The sequence below is a fragment of the Oncorhynchus gorbuscha genome, linkage group LG02 (assembly GCF_021184085.1).
Source record: "Oncorhynchus gorbuscha isolate QuinsamMale2020 ecotype Even-year linkage group LG02, OgorEven_v1.0, whole genome shotgun sequence".
Lineage (NCBI taxonomy): Eukaryota > Metazoa > Chordata > Actinopteri > Salmoniformes > Salmonidae > Oncorhynchus > Oncorhynchus gorbuscha.
The window spans coordinates 57,352,154-57,379,460 of record NC_060174.1 but is presented as its reverse complement, the minus strand read 5'-3'; the positions used below and the strand labels follow the sequence as shown (position 1 = coordinate 57,379,460).

Below are 27,307 nucleotides of genomic sequence, written 5' to 3'. Positions count from 1 at the left end.
GACTGTCAATTGAAATAAGTAGCTAATGTTCAATACAATACTACTATTAGCAGAGAAACCATTGTCTGTGTATAAATATTATGGGAAAGATGCCTTTTATATAGCTACACTAGTTATGAACTACATGCCACGCTATCAGTAAGAAAAGTAGGCTTATGCCTTGGGTCTCTCAACTATGGTGAGCAAAGAAACAAACGGACAGACAGGGCAGCGCTGCCTACATAGTCAAACTCCCTTAAACGCGCCACATAACTACACTCGCCACGCCTCATTTTTACTCTGACGGAAATGACATGGTCGTCGAGGTCACTGATCCAAGGTGGATTGGAATTTGACATTCATTTACTATTTCGTTACGATAACAGCATATATATTTTAATGATTTTGAACACCATTTTGATAACATCTCTGGGCAGTTTGTTTGCAAGGAGATGTCTGGTGAAGTTCTAAACGCACAGGTAAGAATCTGAGAGTACGGTGCTCGAGGAGTTTAGTTTTTGGGACAGCCTTCATTGAACATCGATTGGTGGAAAACTACATAACACGCGCTGCTATTGGCTAAACAAATGAATGGGTATTTGTTATTGGCTCCTCGTGGAGGAAACGTTCAAGAAATAATCTAGCATGCCATTACGTACTGCCGAAAGATAGCGTTATAAAAACATGTATGCCTCTGAAGTGGTTAGTTGTCGTTCAATTAATCACTCCAGATATATATCGCACATAGACTTGTTTCTGTGTAGCTAGCCAGTTAATAGCCATATAAAAGACGCCGCCCATGGGCGTCCTGGGTGGTTAATATGCAGCGTCTGACAAATAACTGCCGGAATGTTTTTGGGGAGGGGTACTTGTTTACGAAAATCTAGTTATTTAAAGAATCCGTGATCCTATAATTGTATAATTTGTGGATACCTGTATTGAAACAGTCTGACCCGCATTTTTCTCAAACGGCACCTATAACTCTGATGTGGTTGAATACGCGTTTTTCGCTCCGTCTAGCACAGCAGCTAATTTGGAGAAGGATGCTAATTCGGGGCGTTCATGTATGTGGAAGTTACCGCATTTGCAGGAACCCTCCCTTTATACATTTTATATATTGGTAAATGTTAAATTAGCGGGAGGCGGGGACGCTCTAATATAGTGGGTGACGTTAATGCAAAAATAATGTTTGATTCCAGCTGCGACAACGGTAGTAGGATGGACACATTACATTTTTAACGCTTTTTTGTTGTTGATAAAAACGAGTTAAATGCATCCGCCATGGAGCTCAGTTTCATAATATTGCCATATGTCACAGCTACTTGCCATAGTTGAAGTAATCTTGAAAAAAAGCAGATGTTATTTTAGGGCGTTAACCCTGTAGATTTACCTCTGTTCATTTATTATTAACAGGGTTACGGCTACTTGGTGAGCAAGCTCACTGTTCTCCTGGGTATACGTTGTGGTAACCCGTAGTGCTAGTAATGGCTGGCGCATAGCCCTCAACCAACATTTTCTGGTCAAGGTTAACCACTTTTTTTTTAAAGAAAAAGTTGTAAAACCTAAACAAAACGCATGTCCCTGTCCTCTTCTTAAAGATGTGGCCGATTTTAAACAGACAGTACTTTTTTTTAAATAACTTTTTTGGGTGATTTGTTTCTAAATGGCTGCTGAGTAATTTTATATGCGTCAATCTGTTCATTTTTAGAAATATAGAGGTCGAGCTCATTGATTTGTAAAATCTGACGCAGTTAACTCAGATTATGAGTCTAGCAAGTGTGGCATGACTATTTTGACAATTTTTTCGGAATACTCAGGTCCTTCAATTTATTAGTTTGTTCTTGTATGACCAGAAAACCTATTTTGTTTACAAACTGACGAAGAAGACTGAAAGCAGTATTTATCTTTTATGTATATAGTAACTAAGATACTGTTTTAAAGGGCATACAGGTCTGCTCTGACTTTACACGGTTATTTTTCCAATATATTAAACAATATGTAAAACATTTTTTATTCATTTTTTTATGATCAGTTTTCATATGCACTTAAAGCAATAGGTACCCTTTTATTTAAAATATTATTTTGTATTTTATTTCTCAGAATAGTTCCTGATTACACTAAAGAGGGTTTTTAGTCTCTCTTACTACAAGAACCCTTGTCTTGAACATAATTTCCAGTTAAGTTGAATTTCAAAAGCTGGATAACGTCTAGCTCTAAAAAAGTTTATGGAATAAACTATTTTCACTTAAATTGACTTAAATGGTGCAGATCTCTGTTCCTTGTCGTTTACGTTCACTGCTCCTATGTTTTTGAATACTTTTATGTAATTTTTGTTGTTTTGTCTTTGTCTATAGTTTCTCTTAATGCTAGGGGGTTACGAAAAAATGTGAAGCGCAAGGCCTTATTTTTATTTGCTAAACAATTTCAAACAGCTTTTAGATTTTTTGCAAGAGTCTCACTCAATTTCGGCTGATGCCAACTTCTGGAGGTCACAGTGGGGCAACAATATTTTGCACTCCCATGGATCTGAACCCTCCGCTGGTGTCACTACAATGGAAAATACCTTTGGTGGTAATATTCTACACTTGGAATGTGACCCCTTTGGTCACTTTATTTGTCTTGTGATCAGTTACAATGACAGTACGCTCATTACTGTAAACTTCTACGGGTACAACACCAAACATGAGAATGATGAGTTGCTTGAATCTATAGGGAAACATATACTTCATTGGTTATCTAAATTTCCCAATTCGTTATTATTAATAGGAGGGGGCTTTAACATTGCTATAGATAATTAAACTGATAGATGGCCCCAAGGTAGGCCAACCAATCAGAATTTGGGTTTAATACTTTTTATGGAAATGTTTGATCTTACTGATATATGGAGAGAGAGGTTTCTGGCCGACAGATCATTCACTTGGAGTAACAAAACAGGTTCCAGACAATCCAGAATATATTTTTTGGCTTTTATCCAAATGTATTGATAGTGTGTTACTACAAATATTTGTACTACTCCCCTCACAGACCATAGGGCCATTTACATTGATATCAAAATATTTACCCCTGATACTAACCTTGGTAGAGCATCCTACTGGAAGTTAAATAGCTCATTATTATATAATGATATAGTTAAGTTTGAGGTTAAAGATCTGCTTTCACACTTTTGGGAAAGGGCTTGTGAAGAAAAATCTTATTGCAAGAACTGTGAGCTCTTTAAATTTGAGGTGTCCAAATACCTTAGAAAATATGGTAGTAATCTTGCTAAGACCAGAAGAGCTGAGGAGGAAAGGGTGATCATTAAGATCACTTCCATTTGTCAGAGGTCCCCAGCCAGCCTCTCGGGGGAGGAGAAGATGGAATTAATTGAGGTACAAAATAAACTGGATAATATATATAGATTAAAAGCAGAAGGGGCCTTTATTAGATCTAGGAAAAAATTGATTGAGGAAGGAGAACAGAATTCATACTATTTCTTTAGACTTGAGAAATTCCACTCTGAAAATAACACTATCCATAAGTTAAACATGGATGGTGTTATTACAGATGACCAAAAATTAATCGCTAAATACTGTAGCAATTTTTACATAATTGTATAGTTCTATGTACTGTCAGGAATCCACAGATATGTTTTTTGACTCACTGAATAATGTTCACTCTATCAGTGATATAGAATATAAACAGTGTGATGAACCCATCAAACTTGGAAGAGATTATAGAGTCTATCAAACCTCTAAAGAACAATAAATCACCAGGTGTTGATGGAATTACATCAGAATTTTACTAATTATTTTCTGAATAAGTAGCTCCCTTCCTATTTGAAGTCTTTTTTAGAGAGTATTAAACACAATGTTCACCCTCCTACAATGAGTCCGGGGTTAATAACACTGATACCTAAGCCTAAAAAAGAAGCGCTGCTTATCGATAACTGGCGTCCAATTTGTCTTCTTAATAATGACTATAAGATATTAGCCTTACTACTTGTAAAAATAATTAAAGAAGTCCTGGATGCAATCATTGATGAAACACAGTCTGGCTTCATGAGGGACAGACATATTTCTTACAATGTCAGACTAGTATTAGACATACTTGACTACTAATAACGGAGGATAGCTTTATATTATTTTTAGATTTTTATAAAGCATTTGACACAGTAGAACATCAGTTCCTCTTCCACTCCCTTGAGAGACTTGGCTTTGGGGATTTTTTTCTGTAATGCTATTAAGACTCTCTATGCAAATGGTAACAGCTCTATCAAATTGAAATATGGCACCTCACCTAGATTTGAGTGAAAGAGCGTAATCAGGCAAGGTTGTCATATCTCTCCGTACCTGTTTTTATTAATCGCCCAACTTTTTTGCAAATTATTTAAATAATAGTCCTGTACAAGGTATTTCCATAGCTGGTAAAGAAATGATTATAAGCCAGCTGGCTGACAATACTACACTTTTTCGGAAAGATGCTAACCAAATTCCCATATCGATCAATGTGATACAATCCTTTTCCAAAGTGTCTGGTCTATATCTTAACATTAATAAATGTGAACTCATGGCTGTCAAAGATTGCAACACCTTCATATTATGGTATTCCAGTAAAAGAAGAACTTACATATTTAGGCATAACCATTACAAAGGATCAGAAGTCTAGAGGCTTACTAAATTTGAACCCTCTTATTAAAAAAAACCAGAAGAAGCTAAATAAATGGCTACAGGGGGACTTATCTTTAAAAGGAAAAGTCCTAATAACCAAGGCTGAAGGTATCTCTAGACTAACATATGGAGCTCTATCTTTCTATCTTGACAGTAAAATAAGCAGAGATAGACCAGATGCTTTTCAACTTTCTGTGGAGAAACCGTACCCATTACATTAGGAAAACTGTTGTAATGAACACTGATTAGAATGATGGGCTGAATTTTCTGGACTTTACTACCTTAAATAATACTTTTACGATCAATTGGATAAAACAATTCCTAAGAAGACCCACTTCTATCTGGAATTTTATTCCTCATCATATATTCTCTACTTTTGGTGGCCTTCATGTTGTTTTGCAATTATAATATTGACAAAGTTTCAGTGAAACTTTCTGCTTTTCATCAGCAGGTTTTCTTGTCATGGCCCTTATTTTATAAACACAATTTTTCTCCACACAGATATTATATATGAAATAATTGGGATATATTGTATAAAAATACTTCTTTGTGTTTAGAATATTGGTTCCGAAATAATATCCTATTGGTGAGCCAACTTGTAAATGCAGAGGGTCTTTTACTCGGTTATAAGGAATTCTTATCACTTTACAAGGTCCAAGTAAGATTTTGCAATTGTTTTAGATGCCATTCCCTCGGGTGTTGCTCTGTTATTCAGGAACGTGTCAAGACCTGAGCCTCAGAGCCTACCTTGTATTGACCCTGTTGACTTATCAGTAGGAAAGATTTGTTTCTCTTTTGGTCCATTCAACAACAGAGCGATATAAACCTTGTTTCAGCAGGATGTTGTATACCTTATGTCATTTCTTATTGGAATGGATTTATTGATCATATCCGTTAGAAAAAAGTTTGGATGTTGCCACACACATACTTGTTAACAAAATTAAGGAAGTTTCCTTTAAAATTATTCATAAATATTATCCTGCCAACCACTATATGAAGAAGTTTAAGGAAAACATCAACTCAAATTGCTCTTTTTGTAATGACCACCCAGAAACAGTGCATCTTCTTTGGCATTGTATTCATGTAAGAAAACTGGGGCAAGACATCAGTAGATTTATAATTGAACAATTTTATGAAGGTTTAACATTATTGTGGAGAGATGTACTGCTTGGATTCTTTACCTACGTTAGGAATAAGCTGAAACATTTTTATGTAATTAATTTCATTATTCTTTTGGGAAAATTTCATATTCACAAATGTAAATCTACAAACAAAAAAAACAAATTTTCTTACCCTACAAAAATAATTAAATACTCTACTAACAGAAAAGCTGTTAGAATTACAAGTGTATGTATGTCCCTTAAGGTATTGTGTAATGTGGTCCTTCTGTAGCTCAGTTGGTAGAGCATGGCGCTTGTAACGCCAGGGTAGTGGGTTCAGTTCCCGGGACCACCCATACGTAGAATGTATGCACACATGACTGTAAGTCGCTTTGGATAAAAGCGTCTGCTAAATGGCATATATTATTATATTTTTATATTATGTGATATTGTACCCCCAAGCTCAATTGTCCATTGTATATTATCTATATTATTATCCATATATACTTGTGGTCCCTCATGTACTTCCTGTATTGATTTGTTGTTAATAAAAAAGGGAGGGAAAAAAAGTGTCGCAAATGAGTTATCTAGTACTTGCAGAAGGCCATAAACCCATACTGGTTTTTGCCTTAAAAACCCTAAACCTATGTATAACCTATTTTAGCCTTAACCCTAAAACCTAATTCTAGGGTAGGGTAGCCTAAAACACTTTAGAAACTATTTTAGTAGTAATATTACGTTAGTATATGCCATTATAGTACTTAGTAGCATTTTGATCATTTAAAAAATCAAAACATTTTTTTTTTGCTGTATTATTTTGTATTAGTTATTATACGCTGCTCAAAAAAATAAAGGGAACACTAAAATAACACATCCTAGATCTGAATGAATGAAATATTCTTATTAAATACTTTTTTCTTTACATAGTTGAACGTGCTGACAACAAAATCACACAAAAATGATCAATGGAAATCATGTATCAACCTATGGAGGTCACACTCAAAATTAATGTGGAAAACCACACTACAGGCTGATCCAACTTTGATGTAATGTCCTTAAAACAAGTCCAAATGAGGCTGAGTAGTGTGTGTGGCCTCCACGTGCCTGTATGACCTCCCTACAATGCCTGGGCATGCTCCTGATGAGGTGGCGGATGGTCTCCTGAGGGATCTCCTCCCAGACCTGGACTAAAGCATCCGCCAACTCCTGGACAGTCTGTGGTGCAACGTAGCGTTGGTGGATGGAGCGAGACATGATGTCCCAGATGTGCTCAATTGGATTCAGGTCTGGGGAACGGGCGGGCCATTCCATAGCATCAATGCCTTCCTCTTGCAGGAACTGCTGACACACTCCAGCAACATGAGGTCTAGCATTGTCTTGCATTAGGAGGAACCCAGGGCTAACCGCACCAGCATATGGTCTCACAAGGGGTCTGAGGATCTCATCTCGGTACCTAATGGCAGTCAGGCTACCTCTGGCGAGCACATGGAGGGCTGTGCGCCCCCCCCCCCAAAGAAATGCCACCCCACACCATGACTGACCCACCGCCAAACCGGTCATGCTGGAGGATGTTGCAGGCAGCAGAATGTTCTCCACGGCGTCTCCAGACTGTCATGTCTGTCACATGTGCTCAGTCTTCATCAGTGAAGAGCACAGGGCGCCAGTAGCAAATTTGCCAATCTTGGTGTTCTCTGGCAAATGCAAAACATCCTGCACGGCGTTGGGCTGTAAGCACAGACTCATGGAGTCTGTTTCTGACCGTTTGAGCAGACACATGCACATTTGTGGCCTGCTGGAGGTCATTTTGTAGGGCTCTGGCAGTGCTCCTCCTGCTCCTCCTTGCACAAAGGCGGAGGTAGCTGTCCTGCTGCTGGGTTGTTGCCCTCCTACAGCCTCTTTCCATGTCTCCTGATGTACTGGCCTGTCTCCTGGTAGCGCCTCCATGCTCTGGACACTACGCTGACAGACACAGCAAACCTTCTTGCCACAGCTCGCATTGATGTGCAATCCTGGATGAGCTGCACTACCTGAGCCACTTGTGTGGGTTGTAGACTCCGTCTCATGCTACCACTAGAGTGAAAGCACCGCCAGCATTCAAAGTGACCAAAACATCAGCCAGGAAGCATAGGAACTGAGAAGTGGTTATCACCTGCAGAACCACTCCTTTATTGGGGGTGTCTTGCTAATTGCCTATAATTTCCACCTGTTGTCTATTCCATTTGCACAACAGCATGTGAAATTTATTGTCAATCAGTGTTGCTTCCTAAGTGGACAGTTTGATTTCACAGAAGTGTGATTGACTCAGAGTTACATTGTGTTTAAGTGTTCCCTTTATTTTTTTGAGCAGTGTATTTATTATTGCAAGGCAGAACACTTGATAAACAAGCCACATGTTATGTTTTATATTTCAAATGTGGTTTGAACTGGGTGTGACCTAGTAACCTCTATGTAAAATTCCAGCAATTGGGGTGAGATAGGTGGGGCAGGTTTGAGACTGATCTCAGGTATTAATAAGAAAAATACACTTTATTTCTCAGTCTTTATATGAATGAATAAATTAACTGATAAATATTTCCAATAGATGGCAGCATAAGATCACTAAGCATCAGGTATAGGCTATAGCAGCAATATGTTTGACATAAAGTAGCATGCAACCAAAGACTATATGTCCCATGATTTTCTAAAATGATTACTCATTACTTTTACAGTAATATTTATTTGTTTATTTATTTGGGCTCTCGAGTGGCGCAGCAGTCTAAGGTACTACATCACTACAGACCCGGTTTCGATCCCGGGCTGTTTTGCAGCCGGCTGCAACCAGGAGACCCATGAGGCAGCGCACAATTGGCCCGGCATTGTCTCGGTTAGGGGAGGCTTTGGCCAGCCGGGATGTCCTTGTCCCATTGCGCTCTATCGACTTTGGGGGGGCCAGGCGCATGCACGCTGACTTCAGATGCCAGCTGTATGGTGTTTCCTCTGCCACATTGGTGCAGCTGGCTTCTGGGTTAAGTGTGCAGTGTGTCAAGAAGCAGTGTGGCTTGGCAGTGTCGTGTTTCGGGGGACGCATGGCTCTCAACCTTCCCCTCTCCCGAGTCCGTACAGGAGTTGCAGCAATGGGACAAGACTGTAACTACCAATTGGGGAGAAAAATGGGTAAAAGTAATACAACTAACCTCAACCTAGTATACAGTACCTTTGGAAAGTTTTCAGATCCCTTGACTTTTTCCACATTTTGTTAGGTTACCGCCTTATTTATAAAAATGATAAAAATAGTTTTTCTCCCCTTATTCACACAATACCCCAGGTTTTTATAAATTTTTGCTAATTTATTAAAAATTATAAATCCCCGGTTCAAATCCGGGCTCTGCGTGGGCCACTCAAGAACATTCAGAGACTTGTCCTGAAGGCACTCTAGTGTTGTCTTGGCTGTGTGCTTATGCTCAATGTCCTGTTGGAAGGTGAACCTTCACCCCAGTCTGAGGTCCTGAGCGCTCTGGAGCAGGTTTTCATCAAGGATCTCTCTGTACTTTGCTCTGTTCATTTTCCCTCAATCCTGAAAAGTCTCCCAGTCCCTACCGCTGAAAAACATCCTTACAGCATGATGCTGCCACCACCATGCTTCACTGTAGTGATGGTGCCATGTTTCCTCCAGATGTGATGCTTGGAAATCGGCCAAAGAGTTCTATCTTGGTTTCATCAGACCAGGTTATCGTGTTTCTCATGGTCTGAGAGTCTTTAGGTGCCTTTTGGGAAAACTCCAACCGGGCTGTCATGTGCCTTTTATTGAGGAGTGGTTCCGTCTGGCGACTCTACCATAAAGGCCTGATTGGTGGAGTGCTGCAGAGATGGTTGTTCTTCTGAAAGCTTCTCCCATCTCCACAGAGGAACTCTGGAGTTCTGTCAGAGTGACCATCGGGTTCTTGGTCACCTCTCTGTCTGCTACCTGACTGCTCAGTTTTGCCGGGCAGCCAGCTCTAGGAAGTGTCTTGGTGGTTCCAAACTTCTTCCGTTTAAGAATGATGGAGGTCACTGTGTTCTTGGCGACCTTCAATGCTGCAGACATGTTTTGGTTCTCTTCCCCAGATCTGTGTCTCGACACAATCCTGTCACTGAGCTCTAAGGACAATTCCTTTAACCTCGTGTCTTGGTTTTTGCTCTGACATGCTCTATCAACGGTGGGACCTTTTTATAGACAGGTGTGTGCCTTTCCAAATCATGTCCAATCAATTGAATTTACCACAGGTCGACTTCAATCAAGTTGTAGAAACATCTCAAGGATGATCAATGGAAACAGAATGCACCTGCGCTCAGTTTTGAGTCTCATTTGCAAAAATGTGTAGATTGCTGAGGATTTGTATTTTATGTTATTCATTTTAGAGAAATAAGTCAGAAGTTTTTTCATTTTTTTTTCAATAATTCCTCATTATGCAGATGTAAGCACAGTTGACACCATCGAGGTGCGGATGTTTATTTTCTACACAAGTTGTTCTTTTTCAGATTTGTCCTAAGAACAGATTGTAGTGGTAAAATAAAAAGGGATACATTTTTTGTGACATTTATGGTAAATGGAATTCTAAGCATCACTCTAATCAGAAGAGGCTCGGCAAAGTTTATATTCTATGGCCTTGCTCTAGTGTTCCAGCTCAGCCAACGTTCCTTAAACATTTTTCAGCCTTGGGTGAATTTTGACTCATTCTATTGTCCAACCTAACGGTAGATAGTTATCCGTACACTGGTAGACTGTCCTTCACCCCCGCCTGTCAAGCACTGTTTTCTTGCAGGTCTGTTAAAGATGTCGTGGGCAGGTGTTCGGCAGGCGGGAGCAAAGGACTCTGTGGTAGCTTTGCCAGCTAGTCCTCAGGAGGACTCCGGTACACAGCAGGTTGGAGGCAAGAGCGACACCGTGTGCTAGCTAACTAGCAAGCCAGCTAATACACAGTGTTGCCTTAGCCTTCCGTCTGATGCTGTGCTTAGCGGGAGGTGGGGACGACAGGTTGACGGTGTCCTTCACCCCCGCCTGTCGGGCACTGTTCTCCTGCAGCTCTGTTAACGACAGTGAGGGCAGGTGTTCGGCAGGCGGGAAGCGAAGGACACGATCTAAAAACACTTTTTAAAACCTTTTTGACGCAAATTCAAAAGTGTCACACAAGCATGAAGATGCCGTAGTGCCGCTTGGTGGACAACGACTGCCATTGTTAGGGCGGAGAGACACTTTTCGTCATGTATTGTACATATGTGGACACTTGCTCGTCGAACATCTCATTCCAAAATCATTGGCATTAATATGGAGTTGGTTCCCCTTTGCTGCTATAACACCCTCCACTTTTCTAGGAAGTCTTTCTACTAGCAGAATATTGCCGCGGGGACTTGCTTCCATTCAGCCACAAGAGCATTAGTGAGGTCAGGCACTGATGTTGGGCGAAGTCAAGTTCTTCCACTCCGATCTCGATAAAAAAAAAGTTGTATGGACCTCACTTTGTGCATGGGGCATTATCATGCTGAAACAGGAAAGGGCCTTCCCAAAACTGTTGCCACAAAGTTGGAACCACAGAATCGTCAAGAATGTCATTGTATGCTGCAGCGTTAAGATTTCCCTTCACTGGAACTAAGGGGCCCGGACCATGAAAAACAACCCCAGACCCTTATTCTTACTCCACCAAACTTTACAGTTGGCTCTAAGCATTCGGGTGGGTAGCGTTCTCCTGGCACCCACCAAACTCAGATTTGTCCGTCAGACAGCCAGATGGTGAAGCGTGATTCATCACTCCAGAAAACGCGTTTCGTCCAATGGCGGCGAGCTTTACACCTCTCCAGCCGACGCTTGGCATTGCGCATGCTGGTCTTAGGCTTGTGCGCGGCTGTTCGGCCATGGAAACCCATTGAAGCTCCCGACTAACAGTTCTTGTGCTGACGTTGCTTCTGGAGGCAGTTTAGAAATCTGTAGTGAGTGTTGCAATCCACCAAGGACAGACCATTCTGTTCTACGATTCAGCCCTCGGTGGTCCCGTTCTCTGAGCTTGTGTTGCCTACCACTTCGCGGCTGAGCTGTTGTTGCTCCTAGATGTTTCCACTTCACAATAACAGCACTTACAGTTGACCGGGGAAGCTCTAGCAGGGCAGAAATTTGATTAACTGACTAGTTCTTATCACGGTGCCACGATAAAAGTCACTGAGCTATTCAGTAAGGCCATTTTACTAATAAAGTTTGTCTAGTGAGATTGCATGGCTTGGTGCTCGATTTTATATACCTGTCAGCAACGAATTTGGCTGAAATAAACAAATCCACTAATTTGAAGGGGGCTGTTGACACCTTGCCTACTTGCTAGCACCAACATAAGGTCGAAGCTAGCGTAGCCACAGATGGAACAATGAGCCAGATGTTTCACTGGATGTATAATTATCCAGTTGGCATTTCCACTCGCCACCAAATATGGTGATAAGAGGAAGCCTAGTGGGAGAAGAAGGAACGAGATACATTTTAGCCAACATTCTGCAAATGTTCTGATCAATTAAACATTTGATGTCAATATGTTTTTCTTGTTCCCAAAATTACACTGAGCAAAAATTTAAACACAACATGTAAAAGTGTTGGTCTGATGAAAAAAATCCCAGAAATTTTCATATTTCTCTCAGATTTTTGTGTACAAATTTGTTTATATCCCTGTTAGTGAGCATTTCTCCTTTGCCAAGATAATCATATCAAGAAGCTGATTAAACAGCATGATCATTACACAAGTGCACCTTGTGCTGGGGACAATAAAAGATCACTTTAAAATGTGCAGTTTTGTCACAACACAATGCCACAGATGTCTCAAGTTTCGAGGAAGTGTGCTGACTGCAGAAATGTCCAACCGGCCTCACAACCGCAGACCACGTGTACCCATGCCAGCCCCGGACCTCCACATCCGATTTCTTCACCTGCGGGATTGTCTTGGGGGGGGGGGGGGGGTGATTTCTGACTGTAATAAAGCCATTTTGTGGGGGAAAAGCTCTGATTGGCTGCTACTGGCTCCACAAAGGGTGAGCCTGGCTGGCAAGTGGGTGGCCTATGCCCTCCCAAGCCCCTCCATGGCTGCAGACCTGCCCAGTCATGTGAAATCCATAGATTAGGGCATAATTTATTTATTTGACTGATTTCCTTATATGAACTGTAAATCAGTGTATTTATCTTTAGTTTACCCACAGAGTGGAGTACGTTTTGTAGACTTGACCCTTTTGCCTATATCAGGGCCTAAAATTAACAGCTGACACCTGTGGAGGTTCACAGTCAAGGCTCAACAGTGCAGCATTTCATACAAATAGTGCGAGTTGTGATTTGTGGCTAAATAAATGCTGCAATATCTGTTTTCAAAGTATTTCTGCCGTTTTGTTTCATATCTTGTAATGCACAAAGAAATCTGAATCTTAACGTTATCCCACCTTACGCAGCAACACTGCCTGTCTGGGGGGCTGTGAGCACTGCTAGTGAAGTGCTAAAATATATGTTTTTAGAAGTAATGCGCACAGGCATAAAAGTTGGTCTAATTTACTCAAGTCTACTAAAGTGTGCCTTTGTCCTTGTGTATCTTGGATATTTACATTGTTTTGTTCACTAGCTAGCAGAAAGAGACATCGTCAGCCTCTACTAGTAAGATTCTCACAGGCAGACGTGATGACTCGAGTCATATATTTGTATAACTAACGCCAGATAGACCACATCCTGTCTTTTCCAATGGAAGCAAATGAATCATTAATCACACAACAAGCAAGGAGGTGAGAGCCTATTGGCACACTCTAGCATGTATTTGCATATTTCCCTTAAGGAACGCCTACTCGGTGAAGTGCAATAACTCAATTCGCCCTTGCACTCCTAAACAACCCATTTAAAAAAATATTTGGCAAAGGGTTAAGTTTACAAAAGGTAGTCCACTCTGTTAGTAACATATTCTAGTTTTGGAAACAGAACTGTATTGACATCAAATGCTTCATCGATGAGAGAATTTGCAGGACGTCGACCCAAATCCATTTCTCCCCACTGCCGGCCACTGGGCTTGTTCTCGCCACCATATTTTGGTAGTGAGTGGAAACCAACTGGGTGCTTCACATTTATATATGAATGATTCTATTTGTTCTATCTATGCTCAGTGGCCCTGTTACCAATTAAAAGGGGCAGCTGAACATTTTAGTCTCTGAAGACTCAGGTTGCAGAATATTAAATTGAGCAATATACCACATTTACTTCTTAATAGTAAGGAATAATTAAGTATGCTCATCCATTTTTGGTGTGTAATTATGGCAGATTTTTTTTTTGTCTGGTAAAAAATCTGAGTGGCTGGTATATTAAAATAAATAAATCTAACTGCAATCTAACTGCCATGTCTAACTGCTACTGTTTTATACGTTGTTTGGAGTGTAAGGGCGGATTGAGTTATTGCACACACGCACTTCAGAGCAGGCATTCCCTAACAGAAATATGCAAATACATGCTAGAGCGTGCCAATAGGATTTCGCTAGCTCGTGCTTGGCTCTGCCCACCTCCTTGCTTGTTGTGCCCACTTTGATTAATTTGCTCCCATTGGAAACGACAGGCTGTGGTCTATATTGGTTTAGTTATAAAAATCTTTGGCGTGGAAATCTGAATTAACACGTTCAAAGTGTCTTGGCTGTGAGTATCTGTAATTCATCAGGGTCCAGTTTCCCAAAAGCATTTTAAGGCTAAGTTTAATTTATAGAACCTTCTTAGGAGCATTGTTAAATCGACCAGCTGTTTCCCAAAACCATCGTTACTAAAGTTGCTATTTATTTACTGATTGCCTCAGACTACTCCTAGAACAGCTTTGTAAGATGTTTTTTTTTTCAATTCCGCATCACTTTATACACAGAAGATCTCTGCTCAACATAGAATCAAGTTGTTTGTTTGTCTCTCTGTGACCGTTGATAATTCAGAAACAAAGTTGACTACAATACATAATTGGCAATGTCTTTGCAATTGAACAAGCAAAGGATACAAATATATTTCAAATGCAAACCGAGATGACTGCATTAAAAAACTAAATCCAGTAGGCCAATAGGCTACATACAGTGCCTTCAGAAAGAATTCAGACCCCTTTTCTCCTACTATATTTTGTTACGTTACAGCCTTATTCTAATATTAATTTTTAAAAGAAAATCATTATCAATATACACAGATTGCCCAACAATGACAAAGTGGAAACAGGTTTTTAGAAATGTTTGCACATTTTTAAAAAATTAACAGATACCTTTATTTACATAAGTATTGAGATATTTTGCCATGAGACTCGAAAATGAGCTCAGATGCATCCTGTTTCCATTGATCATCCTTGAGATGTTTCTACAACTTGGAGTCCACCTGTGGTAAATTAAATTGATTGGACATGATTTGGAAAGGCACACACCTGTCTACAGTGCATTCAGAAAGTATTCAGACCGCTTGACTTTTTCTGATTTTTGTCCCAGATGGGTCTATACCCATGCCCGCTGTCCAGTGGCTATGCAAGGTAGCCATCACAGGGGTTCGGGGTCTGGCAGGGAAGCTTAATCTTTCTTCTTTACGCAATCCATGCATAAGGCTAAATTCACAAGATTTAGGTAAGCATGGATAAGCATAGGCCTATAAGGCGACTTCATAGGAAGTGTACATAAAATGCCATTATGTGCAGATTTGTAAGTTAACCTTCCGTTTCTACATACAGGCTAGGCCTAGCTGTTACTCTACAAACAAAAAAAGATCAACTAGAAAATTGGAAAAACTATATCAATCTCAATTTTGCAGGGTTGAACATTTTCAATTTTATGAGTGGATCAGACATTTTTTTTAAACAATTAAAATAATATTATGTAATTCAATTTGAATGATTGTATTATTATTGGATTGATAAGTGTTACATGCACTGACAATGACAAGAAAAAATGCGAAAAGAATAGCCTAAATTCTTAATTTGTCCCTAAATAATACAGTGTGAAGGCTATGTGTAGGCTTACCACACACCACCCAACAACTGACACAATGAATCTGCATTCTTAATTTATCAGCATATGCCAGGAGGGTGGAGGCTAGAGTCTAAGACACTACAGGGCAAGGACACTCATAGCAGTGCTCTTCACATACTCCTCACAGACACATCATTGTAGAGCCTGAGGAAGAGCTCTCGTCTTTTTTCACCCTTACCAGGAAGATCCCCCTTTTTAAAGTCACCCGAAAGAATGGAGGAAGGACCTTATAAGTGTGTTAGAGTGAGTGATTTAAGGTTTAACCTGGTACTTGCCTAATAAGCTGGAGTTATTAGGAAGATGGCTTATAAGGTCGTTGATGTATTTTTGTTATTTTATTAACAGGATGGAAACGGAACAGTGAATCGGGTCATTAGGATGGGGACCAGGAAGAGCCAGGTAAATTCATTCATTCATTTAGTTGTAAATGTATATCATTATAATAATTATTTTTATTCACACCTGCACTGTTGGCTCTCAGAGCTTAAGATTTTCACTGTACACAGCAACTACATCTGTGCATGTGACTAAATAAAAATGGAATCATTAATTGATTCACAAGCTTGTTCAGATGATCCACTGTAGGATATTTGAACACTTTCATGTCATTAATATTACCGTTCACTAATTCTGGTCACCAAATGTTGACTTAAAATCATTCAGTCATCATAGTAAAATGTCCTCTCAAAAAGCCCCTGTATTAACCTCCATATTAGTTAGGAAGAGGTTAGGAAGGGAGGTCAACTTGAAAAGGGTGGGTCTGTGTGTACTCATCTGATAAGAGCTCATCCCTGATCTGTCACCATTGTGATAGTCACACAAGTGGCTGTGGCCTTGTGTCACAGATACTGCACAGGCTATATAACTGATGACAATGCATACGTTTGTGGTTAACTTGATGTTATTCATATCCCAATTAGCTGTTGCACATGCAGCATTTACTCTTCTTTGGGTCCACATAAAACAGAAAATACATGAAAAGGTAAAGAACAGTTATAGATAAGAACGGCCTTAGATATTATTACATTAAAATTAAAAGTAATATATTGTCAAGGCACCAAGAGACAATTATTTAAAAACTATTTACACACTCTTAATGTATACATATTCACATACCTACAGTTGAAGTCGGGAGTTTACATACACCTTAGCCAAATACATTTAAACTCAGTTTTTCACAATTCCTGACATTTAATCCTAGTAAAAATTCCCTGTTTTAGGTCAGTTAGGATCACCATTTTATTTTAAGAAGGTGAAATGTCAGAATAATAGAAGAGAGTGATTTATTTAAGCTTTTATGTATTTCATCAGATGGTCAGAATTTTACATACACTCAATTAGTATTTGGTAGCATTGCCTTAAAATTGTTTAACTTGGGTGAAACGCTTCGGTGTAGCCTTCCACAGGCTTCCCACAATAAGTTGGGTGAATTTTGGCCCATTCCTCCTGACAGAGCTGGTGTAACTGAGTCAGGTTTGTAGGCCTCCTTGCTCATACACTCTTTTTCAGTTCTGCCCACAAATGTTTTATTGGATTGAGGTCAGGGCTTTGTGATGGCCATTCCAATACCTTGACTTTCTTGTCCTTAAGCCATTTTGACACAATTTTGAAGTATGCTTGGGGTCATTGTCCATTTGGAAGACCCTTTTGCAACCAAGCTTTAACTTCCTGACGGATGTCTTGAGATGTTGCTTCAATATATCCACATAATTTTCCTACCTCATGATGCCATCTATTTTGTGAAGTGCACAAGTCCCTCCTGCAGCAAAGCACCCTCACAACATGATGCTGCCACCCCCGTGCTTCACGGTTGGCTGGTGTTCTTCGGCTTGCAAGCCTCCCCCTTTTTTCTCCAAACATAACAATGGTCATTACGACCAAACAGCTCTGTTTTTGTTTCATCAGACCAGAGGATGTTTCTCCAAAAATACAATCTTTGTCCACATGTGCAGTTGCGTAGTCTGGCTTTTTTATGGCGGTTTTGGAGCAGTGACTACTTCCTTGCTGAGCGGCCTTTCAGGTTATGTCGATTATAGGATTCGTTTTACTGTGGATATAGATACTTTTGTACCTGTTTCCTCCAGCATCTTCACAATGTCCTTTACTGTTGTTCTGGGATTGATTTGCATTTCGCACCAACGTACGTTCATCTCTAGGAGACAGAACGTGTCTCCTTCCTGAGTGGTATGATGGCTGAGTGGTCCCAGGGTATTTGTACTTGCGTACTATTGTTTGTACAGATAAACATTGTACCTTCAGGGGTTTGGAAATTGCTCCCAAGGATGAACCAGACTTGTGGAGGTCTACAATTATTTTTCTGAGGTCTTGGCTGATTTCTTTTGATTTTCCCATGATGTCAAGCAAAGAGGCACTGAGTTTGAAGATCGGCCTTGAAATACATCCACAGGTACACCTCCAATAGGCTAATTGACATCATTTGAGTCAATCAGAAGCTTCTAAAGTCATGACACCATTTAGTGTCATATGTAAACTTCTGACCCACTGGAATTGTGATGCAGTGAAATAATCTGTCTGTAAACAATTGTTGGAAAAATTACTTGTGTCATGCACAAAGTAGATGTCCTAACCGACTTGCCAAAACTATAGTTTGTTAACAAGAAATTTGTGGAGTAGTTGAAAAACAAGTTTTAATGACTCCAACCTAAGTGTATTTAAACTTCCGACTTCAACTGTATATACAGTACAGTTCATTTAGATCTTTAGAAAGAGAAGAGGTGCAAGTTTTTACTGAACTTGCTTTTTGCCACCTCTGGTGGCAGAACATTCCATGATGACATTGCTCTACATAACTGATTGACGCATTAAATCAGTTTTTTTTTTTTGGGGTAGCGTGAAGAAACCCATAGTGGCGTGTCTAGTGGGATATGTATGTCTAACTGAAGTGTATGCAAATATATTATACAAGTGGTTTGGAATTTTCAATACACAAATGTTTTTAAAAAGACTAGAAGAGAAATAGTCTATCTCTCTTCAACCAGGAAAGACTATAATTGATGTTGTTGATATTAGTTCTGTGTGTGCAGTTAAGGGCAAGTTGTGCTGCTCTGTTTTGAGCCAGCTGCAGCTTCACTAGGTCATTCTTTGCTGCTGCTGACCATATTACTGGACAGTAATCAAGATCGGACAAGACCAGCGCCTGAACAACTAGTACAGTCTAGTTTAGTCAAAAACACAAACTTTTTGTAACAGACATACCTCACCCCTTCTTTAATGCAACCTAGTCAATATAACTTACTTGACCATCCAATGTTACTCCTAGGAGCTCAGCTTCCTCGACTTGCTCAATGGTCACACTCGTTATGCACAGCTCCATTGACCCATTTACTGTGTTGGTGTTGCTCATAAAATGTATCATCACTTCAGAATTAGCAGAGAGCCTACTCTAAAATGTGACATGTTTAAAGAGTATATTGTTCCAAATACTGTCTATAAAGGCAAAATACTAGTGTACTTTTTGAGATATTAATATTTTTTATGTTCAATGTGAACATTTTTATTTCAGAATCTAGATATACTCCATATGTTAGACCACACGATAAGGAGGATAATGACACCAAGAGGTTGTCTGTCTTATGTACGATTCACATATCATAACATCTTACAGGAGTCATGTATAGATCTAAAAAAGGACCTGAAATGGTCACTTTCATCATGATAAAAATAAATAAAAAGTTTGTCAAGCATCCTTCCTCCCATTGCCAGGACAATCCGAGATACCAAAATATTTTCTGCCTACTCCGGTGTGGACTCCCCCTTGTACTGTACTGATTCAGATGACTGATGATTGGCTAAAGGAAATGTATAATAAGATGATAGTTGGAGCTGTTTTGTTAGATTTCAGTGCAGCCTTTAATGTTATTGATCCTCATTTGTTATTGAAAAAACATCACCTTTACATCACATGGTTGGAGAGTTACAGCTAGCTGCCTAAATAATGCAAACATTTGAGTAAATGAGGGATACAAAGTATATTGAATGCAGGTGCTTCCACACAGGCATGGTTCCTGAGTTAATTAAGCAATTAACATCGCATCATGCTTATCATGTATAAAAATGTTGGGCAGGCCATTATTTTCGCTACCATGGCTATGCCCTCATAGGATGACATAGCCCCCATCCACAGGACACGAGTGGTCACTGAATGGTCAGTAGTTAACTTGTTATTTAGAAAAATAGCATTTACTAAGAATAGGCAGCAAACAAATTGGATGGCTGTTAGAGACAGCAAATGGTGCTTTACAATTTTATGTAGTGGACTTACTTTAGCTTCCTTCCACACCTGTGGGGGGACACTCCTTTTAGGCTTTGGTTAAAGACATGACAAATAGGGGTGGCAATACAGTCTGCTACCATTCTCAATAGTTTCCCATCGAGGTTGTCAATACCAATAAATGGTGGCTTATCATTATTGATGGATAACAATAGTTCTTCAACCTCTCCCACACTAACTTGACCAAATGCAAAACCCGCTATTCTTTCTCTCATTATTAGATCTTTTATATAAAAATACGATGGTTCACTGTTCAATGTTCACTATTCATATTTTTTCACATTAATGTCCATGTCGTAGCATTTATCAAAGAAAGTGCCCACATTTGCTCTAAGCAATGATGATAAATCAGTTTCACCTGGCACATCATTCCTTTTATATCTACATAATGTATGTAATAATATAAAATAATGTATTTTTATATTTCAGTTGGCTCGCATCCAGACTAATTATGTGGCAGAGAAACTGAAGACACTTTATCCAGATGTCCATCTTGAAATAGGTGAGAAAAGTAGAGATGCGTAATACAAAAACACTCATACAGCCATACAATCTCTCTCGCTCTCTCACTTTTCCTCCCGCTCTCTCTTTCCCTCCCTGACTCTCTCTCTGTATTTCTTTCCTCTGTTTGTCAGCCTTTCAGTTACTGAACAAATAGTAGATTGTGTTTGGGAGAAGATGGTGTAAAGCATACAACTGTACTGACACACAGTTTACTGTCTTTCGGCTTTGTTGCTCTGACTGTCTTTTAAAGAGAATCTGCTGAAATGGAACTGATGACCTCACTACCACTGTCATTCATAGTCATGATTGTAATACACTACTTTTTCATTCCTTCCAGTTGCCATGTCCACAATTGGTGACAAAATCTTGGACACTGCATTATCAAAGGTTAGTTCAGAATAAATAATGCTTGAATTGTATTTGTAAGTTTGAGATCATTGTCAATCCATTGCATGATGCTAATTTTATTAACTTTATCAATGCTGTTGGTATGGCAACGTGGCTGGTATGTCTGTATTTAGCGTCTACAAATGTGTCTTGGTTGTTTCAGATAGGTGAGAAAAGTCTTTTCACAAAGGAGCTCGAGAATGCTCTGGAGAGGAATGAGTAAGTATGGACAATGTTAATGGAAGTATTGATTTGACTGACACTCTCCTGGTGACAAGTAGCAAGTCTGATAAATAGCTCCCTCTGTTGACACAACTCTGAACTCTATCAGATTTCATTGCATAAGAACACGTACAGGTAACTGCCAAAATAAAAGAAACAAAGAATACAAAAGAATATTGAAAGCAAGTACTTCCGTACATGTGTGGTTCCTGAGTTAATTAAGCAATTAACATTGCATCATGCTTAAGGTCATGTATAAAAATGGTGGGCATGCCATTATTTTGGCTACCATGGCTATGTCCCCAAAGGATGACAAAGCCCCCATCCCATCATGCTTAGAGTCATGTGTGAGAAAGCTCAGTTGCCCATTATTTTGACTACCATGGCTAGACCACCAGATCTCAACCAACTTGAACACTTAAGGAAGATTCTGAAGCGTTTTCTACCACCATCAACAAAACACCAAATTATGTAATTTCTCGTTGAAGAATTGTGTTGCATCCCTCCAATAGAGTTCAAGACACTTGTAGAACCTATGCCAAGGTACATTGAAGCTGTTCTGGCGGCTCGTGGTGGCCCAACATCGTATTAAGACACTATATTGGTGTTTCCTTTATTTTGTCAGTAACTTGTAGATGAGTGCGTTAGAGGTTGGAAAATAAAGAGCAGTTCTTTATTATATTATTAACCATATTGTGAAATGGGGGTTTATTTTGGTGTTTGGAAATGACAAGGCTGTGGAGTTAATGCAAAAACTTGGAGTGTACAACTATTCTATAACCAGCATTTCTCTTTCTAACAGGGTAGACCTAGTAGTGCACTCTCTCAAAGACCTCCCTACAACTCTGCCCAATGGCTTCACTATAGGAGCCGTGCTTCAGTGAGTACAAACCCTACTTAGTACATCATCAGCACTGTCCATTGTCATCCACACTCTTCTTATAGTTGGACTAAGCAGTGACAGTGTTGTGGGATGGATAGTACCAACAACAACAGCCGGAAGCTGATGTCTTCCAATAAATGTCCCATCTATGGAAATTCGTTTTAGTTTTCACATTCATTGAGTCTGGGCCTATGTCTTTTTTGCTAAATAAGTTTCCCTTTTGAATACTAAGATTCTCTGTGTATATGTTTCTCTTCCTTTCCAATGTTTCTCAAAGGCGTGAAAGCCCACATGATGCAGTGGTGCTACATCCAAAGAACAGTGGACTGACCCTGGACACTTTGCCAGATGGCAGGTAGGTGTGCCACTATGCCAGGGAGAATAGTGAATGAAAGAGACCAATTCTCAGTGTTCTGTGGTAAACTTGACACGCATCACACAGCCTATAATGTCTTCATCAAGCTTTAAGACTAGGACATGACATATCCTATGATATTCAGTTGGAGCAATTGCAAAACTGCACCTGCAAAAAAAGACTAAACTTAGGTTGTTTTTTTATTTTGTTTTTTGCGACCACGCCCTTTTGAATTACTGACTGTTACAATGCAATGCTCAATGTGTATGTCTATATTTGATCCTTTTGAGAACTTCAATGGATGATTTTCAGACCAAACTCCACTGACGTCTGTGTCTGTTCTGTTCTCACAGTGTGATTGGTACTAGCTCTCTGCGTCGAGCTGCTCAGCTGAAGAAGAGGTTTCCTCATCTGGAGTTTAAAGACATTGTATCGTTTTCTAATGCAGAACTGCTATGATTTACTGTCTGTCCATCTGTGTGTCTTATTGCTGTCAGTATTCATGCATGTAGCTATTGCAGGGGAGACTGGAGGCAACTATAACAGTTTTTGTCCTACTCTATTTATTGCTCAGAGAAGACTTGAACTCGGCCAGTCATTCAAGTGTCTTATATATCTGTCACCTAATCATTCATACCTGTCGGATCACAATATTGATTTTAATCGGAAAAGTCATGCAGGGGCAATTGTAATAGTAGCTGCGGTCAAATGTAACACCTACAAAATCAACCAAATACATGTATTAAAATTTTTAAAAGTAATGTTTATGAATAATCATATCAGAGACGTATGTAATGATTTTGCAAGAAATATGACAATTTCTACGTACGTAACCAATAATTACATGGCCATTTGGTTCCTCTCAAAACATCTGAATAGTCGATGGTACCGAGATTATATCAGTTTACAACTTATTTGGCACTTTACAGGACCCCAAGGCTATTTACTGTTATTATATGTATAATTCATACAATCTTAAAGTTAAATTCACTTGTTTTCATCATTTGGCTGCTTGGCTCAGGGTCATTTTAACACTGTGTTACGAATGCCCCCAACCCAGCAGCCATGTCACAACCTCATGTGCCTCTAGCAAGAGACAACAAATTAAATCTAATTTTATTGGTCACATACACAAATTTCGCAGATGTTATTGCGGTGTAGTGAAACACTTGTGAACATTTTTATGTAAGAAATAACACACAAAAAAACTGAATACTGCAAAGTTGCTTAGGCGCTATCTTGAATAGTGACCACGTCAATATTTAGCCAACATATAGTGAACAAATTATGCTAGTTGGATTTATTAGACATTAATGCTCAGCGCAATATAAGAAAAATACAGCCAATTCTTTTAAATACACAAAACTACTTTCAACCCCTAAAAAAAAATAAGTTTACAAAATTGCCCATAAAATGTGAGATATTTCAAGCAGGAAAAAACTAAATGGGCATGTACTGTGTGTTTCATCACTCTAGCTAGCTTCTGTTTGGCAAAATTCAAGGTGTTACAATTGCCCCCAGTCTCCCCTAGTAATTGTTCCTTAACCTGAGCGCTATAGCGAGGTAACCTCAACACTCGTCTGAAGAAGCTGGATGAAAAGGAGGACTATGCTGCCATCATCCTGGCGGCAGCAGGGCTGAAGAGGATGGGGTGGGAGGCACGAGTCAGCCAGGTACAATGCAACCAGCCTCAAGGCAAATGTCATGGCATAACACAAGACACATACGTTTCACCAAACAATACAATTTCAGAGTGCATACCTATAAATTGACTAGGTATCCCCCTTTCCTTAAGTTGATAAATATGCTAGGAAAATTGATTTGATAATGTTGTTGTGTTGTATGTCTCTTGGTAGCTATAGAAGCTGCTGTAGAAATGAAATGTTTGTTGGGTTTGTCTCCACAGGTTCTTGGCCCTGAGGACTGTATGTATGCTGTTGGCCAGGTGGGTACAGTTTTTAGCTATTGTTGTTGGTTACAGGAAGCACCTGGGGTGCCAGCCGTTATAACCGTTACACCATGAGTGCCACACCGTACACATCTATTCTGCATGTTGGCGTAGATTCACTGTAAATTATTTCATCTTGGGAGACTGAAGGCTTATGAATCCTTTGATGATATTTAAAGGTCCAATACAGCTGTTTTTATCTCAATATTAAAAAATGTCTTGGTAACAATAAAGCACATTACTCTGATTGTTTTCAATCAAATATTCAAAAAAAAACACAAAAATAGCAGAGACATTTCTCAAGTAAGAATTCTGTTAGGACTGTCTGGGAGTGGTCTGATTGGGGAGGGGAACATTGAAAACTAGCTATTATTGGCAGAGAACTTTGGATCTCTTTCTTGTTGGTTTATTAACTAATTTACTAAAAGGGCATTATCATTTTCACAATTTCACAGTATTATTCCAACATCAATGTGGAAATATACACGCAGTGGACAGTTTATTAGGTACACCCATCTAGTACCGGGCCGGACCCCTCGTTTCCTCCAGAACAGCCTGAATTCTTTGGGGCATGTGCCAAGAAAACATTCCCCACACCATTACACCACTGCCAGCAGCCTGTACTGTTGACAAAAGATAGGATGGGGCCATGCTGCTTTAATTTGTTTAAATTAACAGATGTGCCTTGTTAAAGGTACATTTGTGGAATTTATTTTCTTCTTAATGCGTTTGAGACAATTAATTGTGTTGTGACAAGGTAGGGGTGGTATACAGAAGATAGCCCTATTTGTTAGGGCAAGAACAGTTCAAATAAGCAAAGAGAAATGACAGTCCATCATTACTTTAAGACGTGAAGGTCAGTCAATCCAGTGAAGGTCAGTCAATCCAGAAAATGTCAAGAACTTTGAAAGTTTCTTCAAGTGCAGTTGCAAAAACCATCAAGCACTATGATGAAACTGGCTCTCATGAGGACCCCCACAGGAAAGGATGGCCCAGAGTTACCTCTGCTGCAGAGGATAAGTTAATTAGTTACCAGCCTCAGAAATTGCAGCACAAATAAATAAATGCTTCAGAGTTCAAGTAACAGACATCTCAACATCAGCTGTTCGAAGGACACTGCATGAATCAGGCCTTCATGTTCGATTTGCTGCAAAGAAACCACTACTAAAGGACACCAATGTGTCACAGGTAAATCACATTTTTGACTGCACTGAGACTTTAAGAGAGTCTGTATCCCCCAGGGTGCCCTTGCCGTGGAGGTGCGGGCGCGAGACTGTGACATCTTGGAGATGGTGTCTACCCTGCACCACTCAGAGACTGTGCTGCGCTGCATAGCAGAGAGGGCCTTTCTCAGACGCCTGGCAAGTTAACCATGCATTTCCCCATACACACGCCTGACAAAAACATAAACAAGACACTAGCTGGCAGCTGCACCTGCTGATAGTGCAGTTCAAAAGCTGCAGCTTATAGAACTGAATGTGTATTTTTCTTGCCTCACACAATCAATTTGTTGCATGGATCATAATTTGTGTGCATCAATATTACAAAGCCTTCTATATTATCACTCTGACCCTTGCTGCTTTGATCGTTTTTGTAAACAGGAGGGAGGTTGCAGTGTACCAGTTGCTGTGAACACAGAAGTGAAGGACTCGGTGGTAAGGAAATAGTTAGACATCTAATCAGAATCGGGAATAGATGCAGAAACCACCAACCGTAGAGCTGAGCAGAATTACCTCTAAGCAGATTGCTGTACTGTACTGATTTTATTCGGTCACTTCCAATGGCCTATTTAAAATAATCAGTAGACTGTCGAAATGATCTACAGATGGAAGTTTTCTGTAATTGATGCGTGGGTGTGCTCATGAGTTTAATGCTCTTCTCTCCTGCTCCAGCTCTCTCTGACTGGTGCTGTGTACAGCCTAGATGGAGCTGACAGCTTGAAGGAGGCCATGGAAACCAGTGTAGACCCAGGAAATAAGGTTGGGGACAGGACCTATTTTTATATGGCCGTCATGCCATATTCTTAATGTATTATTTACTGTATGTGATATTTTCTGTTTTTGTATGGTGGTCATGCTTACGATTATCCTGGAATCTAAACTGATATGCTCAGTTTCAACATTGTGGTGAACGTTTGGATTTATGGCTAGTGTCATTTTATTCCTAGAAAGTGAATGTGATATTTTAGCCAATTGATTGTCTCCATTTTCCTCTTCTCAGTTAGTGTCGGCGGCAGACATCCAGCATGTTGGGGTTACAGCCCACAATGTGCCTCAGTGTGCCCAGGTAGCAGCTGAGAAGCTGGGGGTGGACCTGGCCGATCTCCTGCTCAGCAAAGGAGCCATGGAGATCCTGACCACTGCTCGGAAACTCAACGACGCACGCTAAGGCCCTCTCTCCACTCCTACAGCGGGTCCCAATTTGCTCCCTACCCCTTCCTTTGGCTCTCTAACCTTTCGGACAAGGGGAACAAGTAGGGAGTGGATTGGGACTGGCTGCCTAACACTGTGCAAGCCATCGTCAGCATCCAAGACCAGCAGAAGTCGGCAGGGTCTTGAATAATGTTTACTCTGAATATGTACAGATTCACCTCAGTTGTATTGTATAAGCTAAATGTATATGATCCTATTTATGTATGAGCTACTACTCTGGGTAAATACTAGGTGAAAATTTGTATAGATGCTGAGGGTTAAGAATGTACCAAACAAAAGATTTCTGTGAGTATGACTGACCAACTCCACACACAGTATTACAACTGAACCATATGACACATCTCAGGCAAGGCCCCTGGACTTTTTTTTAATCACTTTTCTAAGCAAGAACAAAATGATGTTCAAACCTGGAATCTATTGACAGCAAGAGAATGTTGTCACAAGTGAATATATAACTATCAACTCTTACTGGAAAATGCATCATACCGATAGTGCCATGTATGTATACATTATGTGCTTTCTATGAAGCCTTCATATCTGCTTCAGCTCTATAAATACCGACCAGTTGTA

General features: G+C 39.8%; 1 protein-coding gene across 2 annotated transcripts; it reads left to right on the top strand.

The window, feature by feature from the left end:
- The first annotated feature begins 278 nt into the window (after positions 1-278).
- On the top strand, positions 279-27,307 carry hmbsa (hydroxymethylbilane synthase a). 2 transcript variants are annotated; one of them, XM_046314190.1, is made up of 14 exons: positions 279-458; positions 16,061-16,114; positions 20,436-20,508; positions 20,848-20,897; positions 21,061-21,116; positions 21,922-21,999; positions 22,280-22,357; positions 22,711-22,786; positions 23,917-24,030; positions 24,264-24,302; positions 25,547-25,666; positions 25,907-25,960; positions 26,198-26,284; positions 26,526-27,307. In XM_046314190.1, exons 1-14 carry the CDS (start codon positions 432-434, stop codon positions 26,691-26,693), a joined length of 1,074 nt encoding a protein of 357 aa, XP_046170146.1. In that variant the 5' UTR covers positions 279-431; the 3' UTR covers positions 26,694-27,307. The 2 variants fall into 2 exon arrangements, with proteins under 2 accessions (XP_046170146.1, XP_046170138.1); XM_046314182.1 differs by lacking the exon at positions 279-458 and adding an exon at positions 15,801-15,958.

What these genes read in the sequence shown, in the direction of transcription:
- hmbsa (XM_046314182.1), top strand. Translation starts at nt 15,929, where the DNA reads ATGGAGGAAGGACCTTATAAGTGTGTTAGA. An exon ending in GACACTTTGCCAGATGGCAG is followed by an intron (nt 22,358 to 22,710) that starts GTAGGTGTGCCA and finishes CTGTTCTCACAG; the next exon opens with TGTGATTGGTACTAGCTCTC. An exon ending in GTATGTATGCTGTTGGCCAG is followed by an intron (nt 24,303 to 25,546) that starts GTGGGTACAGTT and finishes TGTATCCCCCAG; the next exon opens with GGTGCCCTTGCCGTGGAGGT.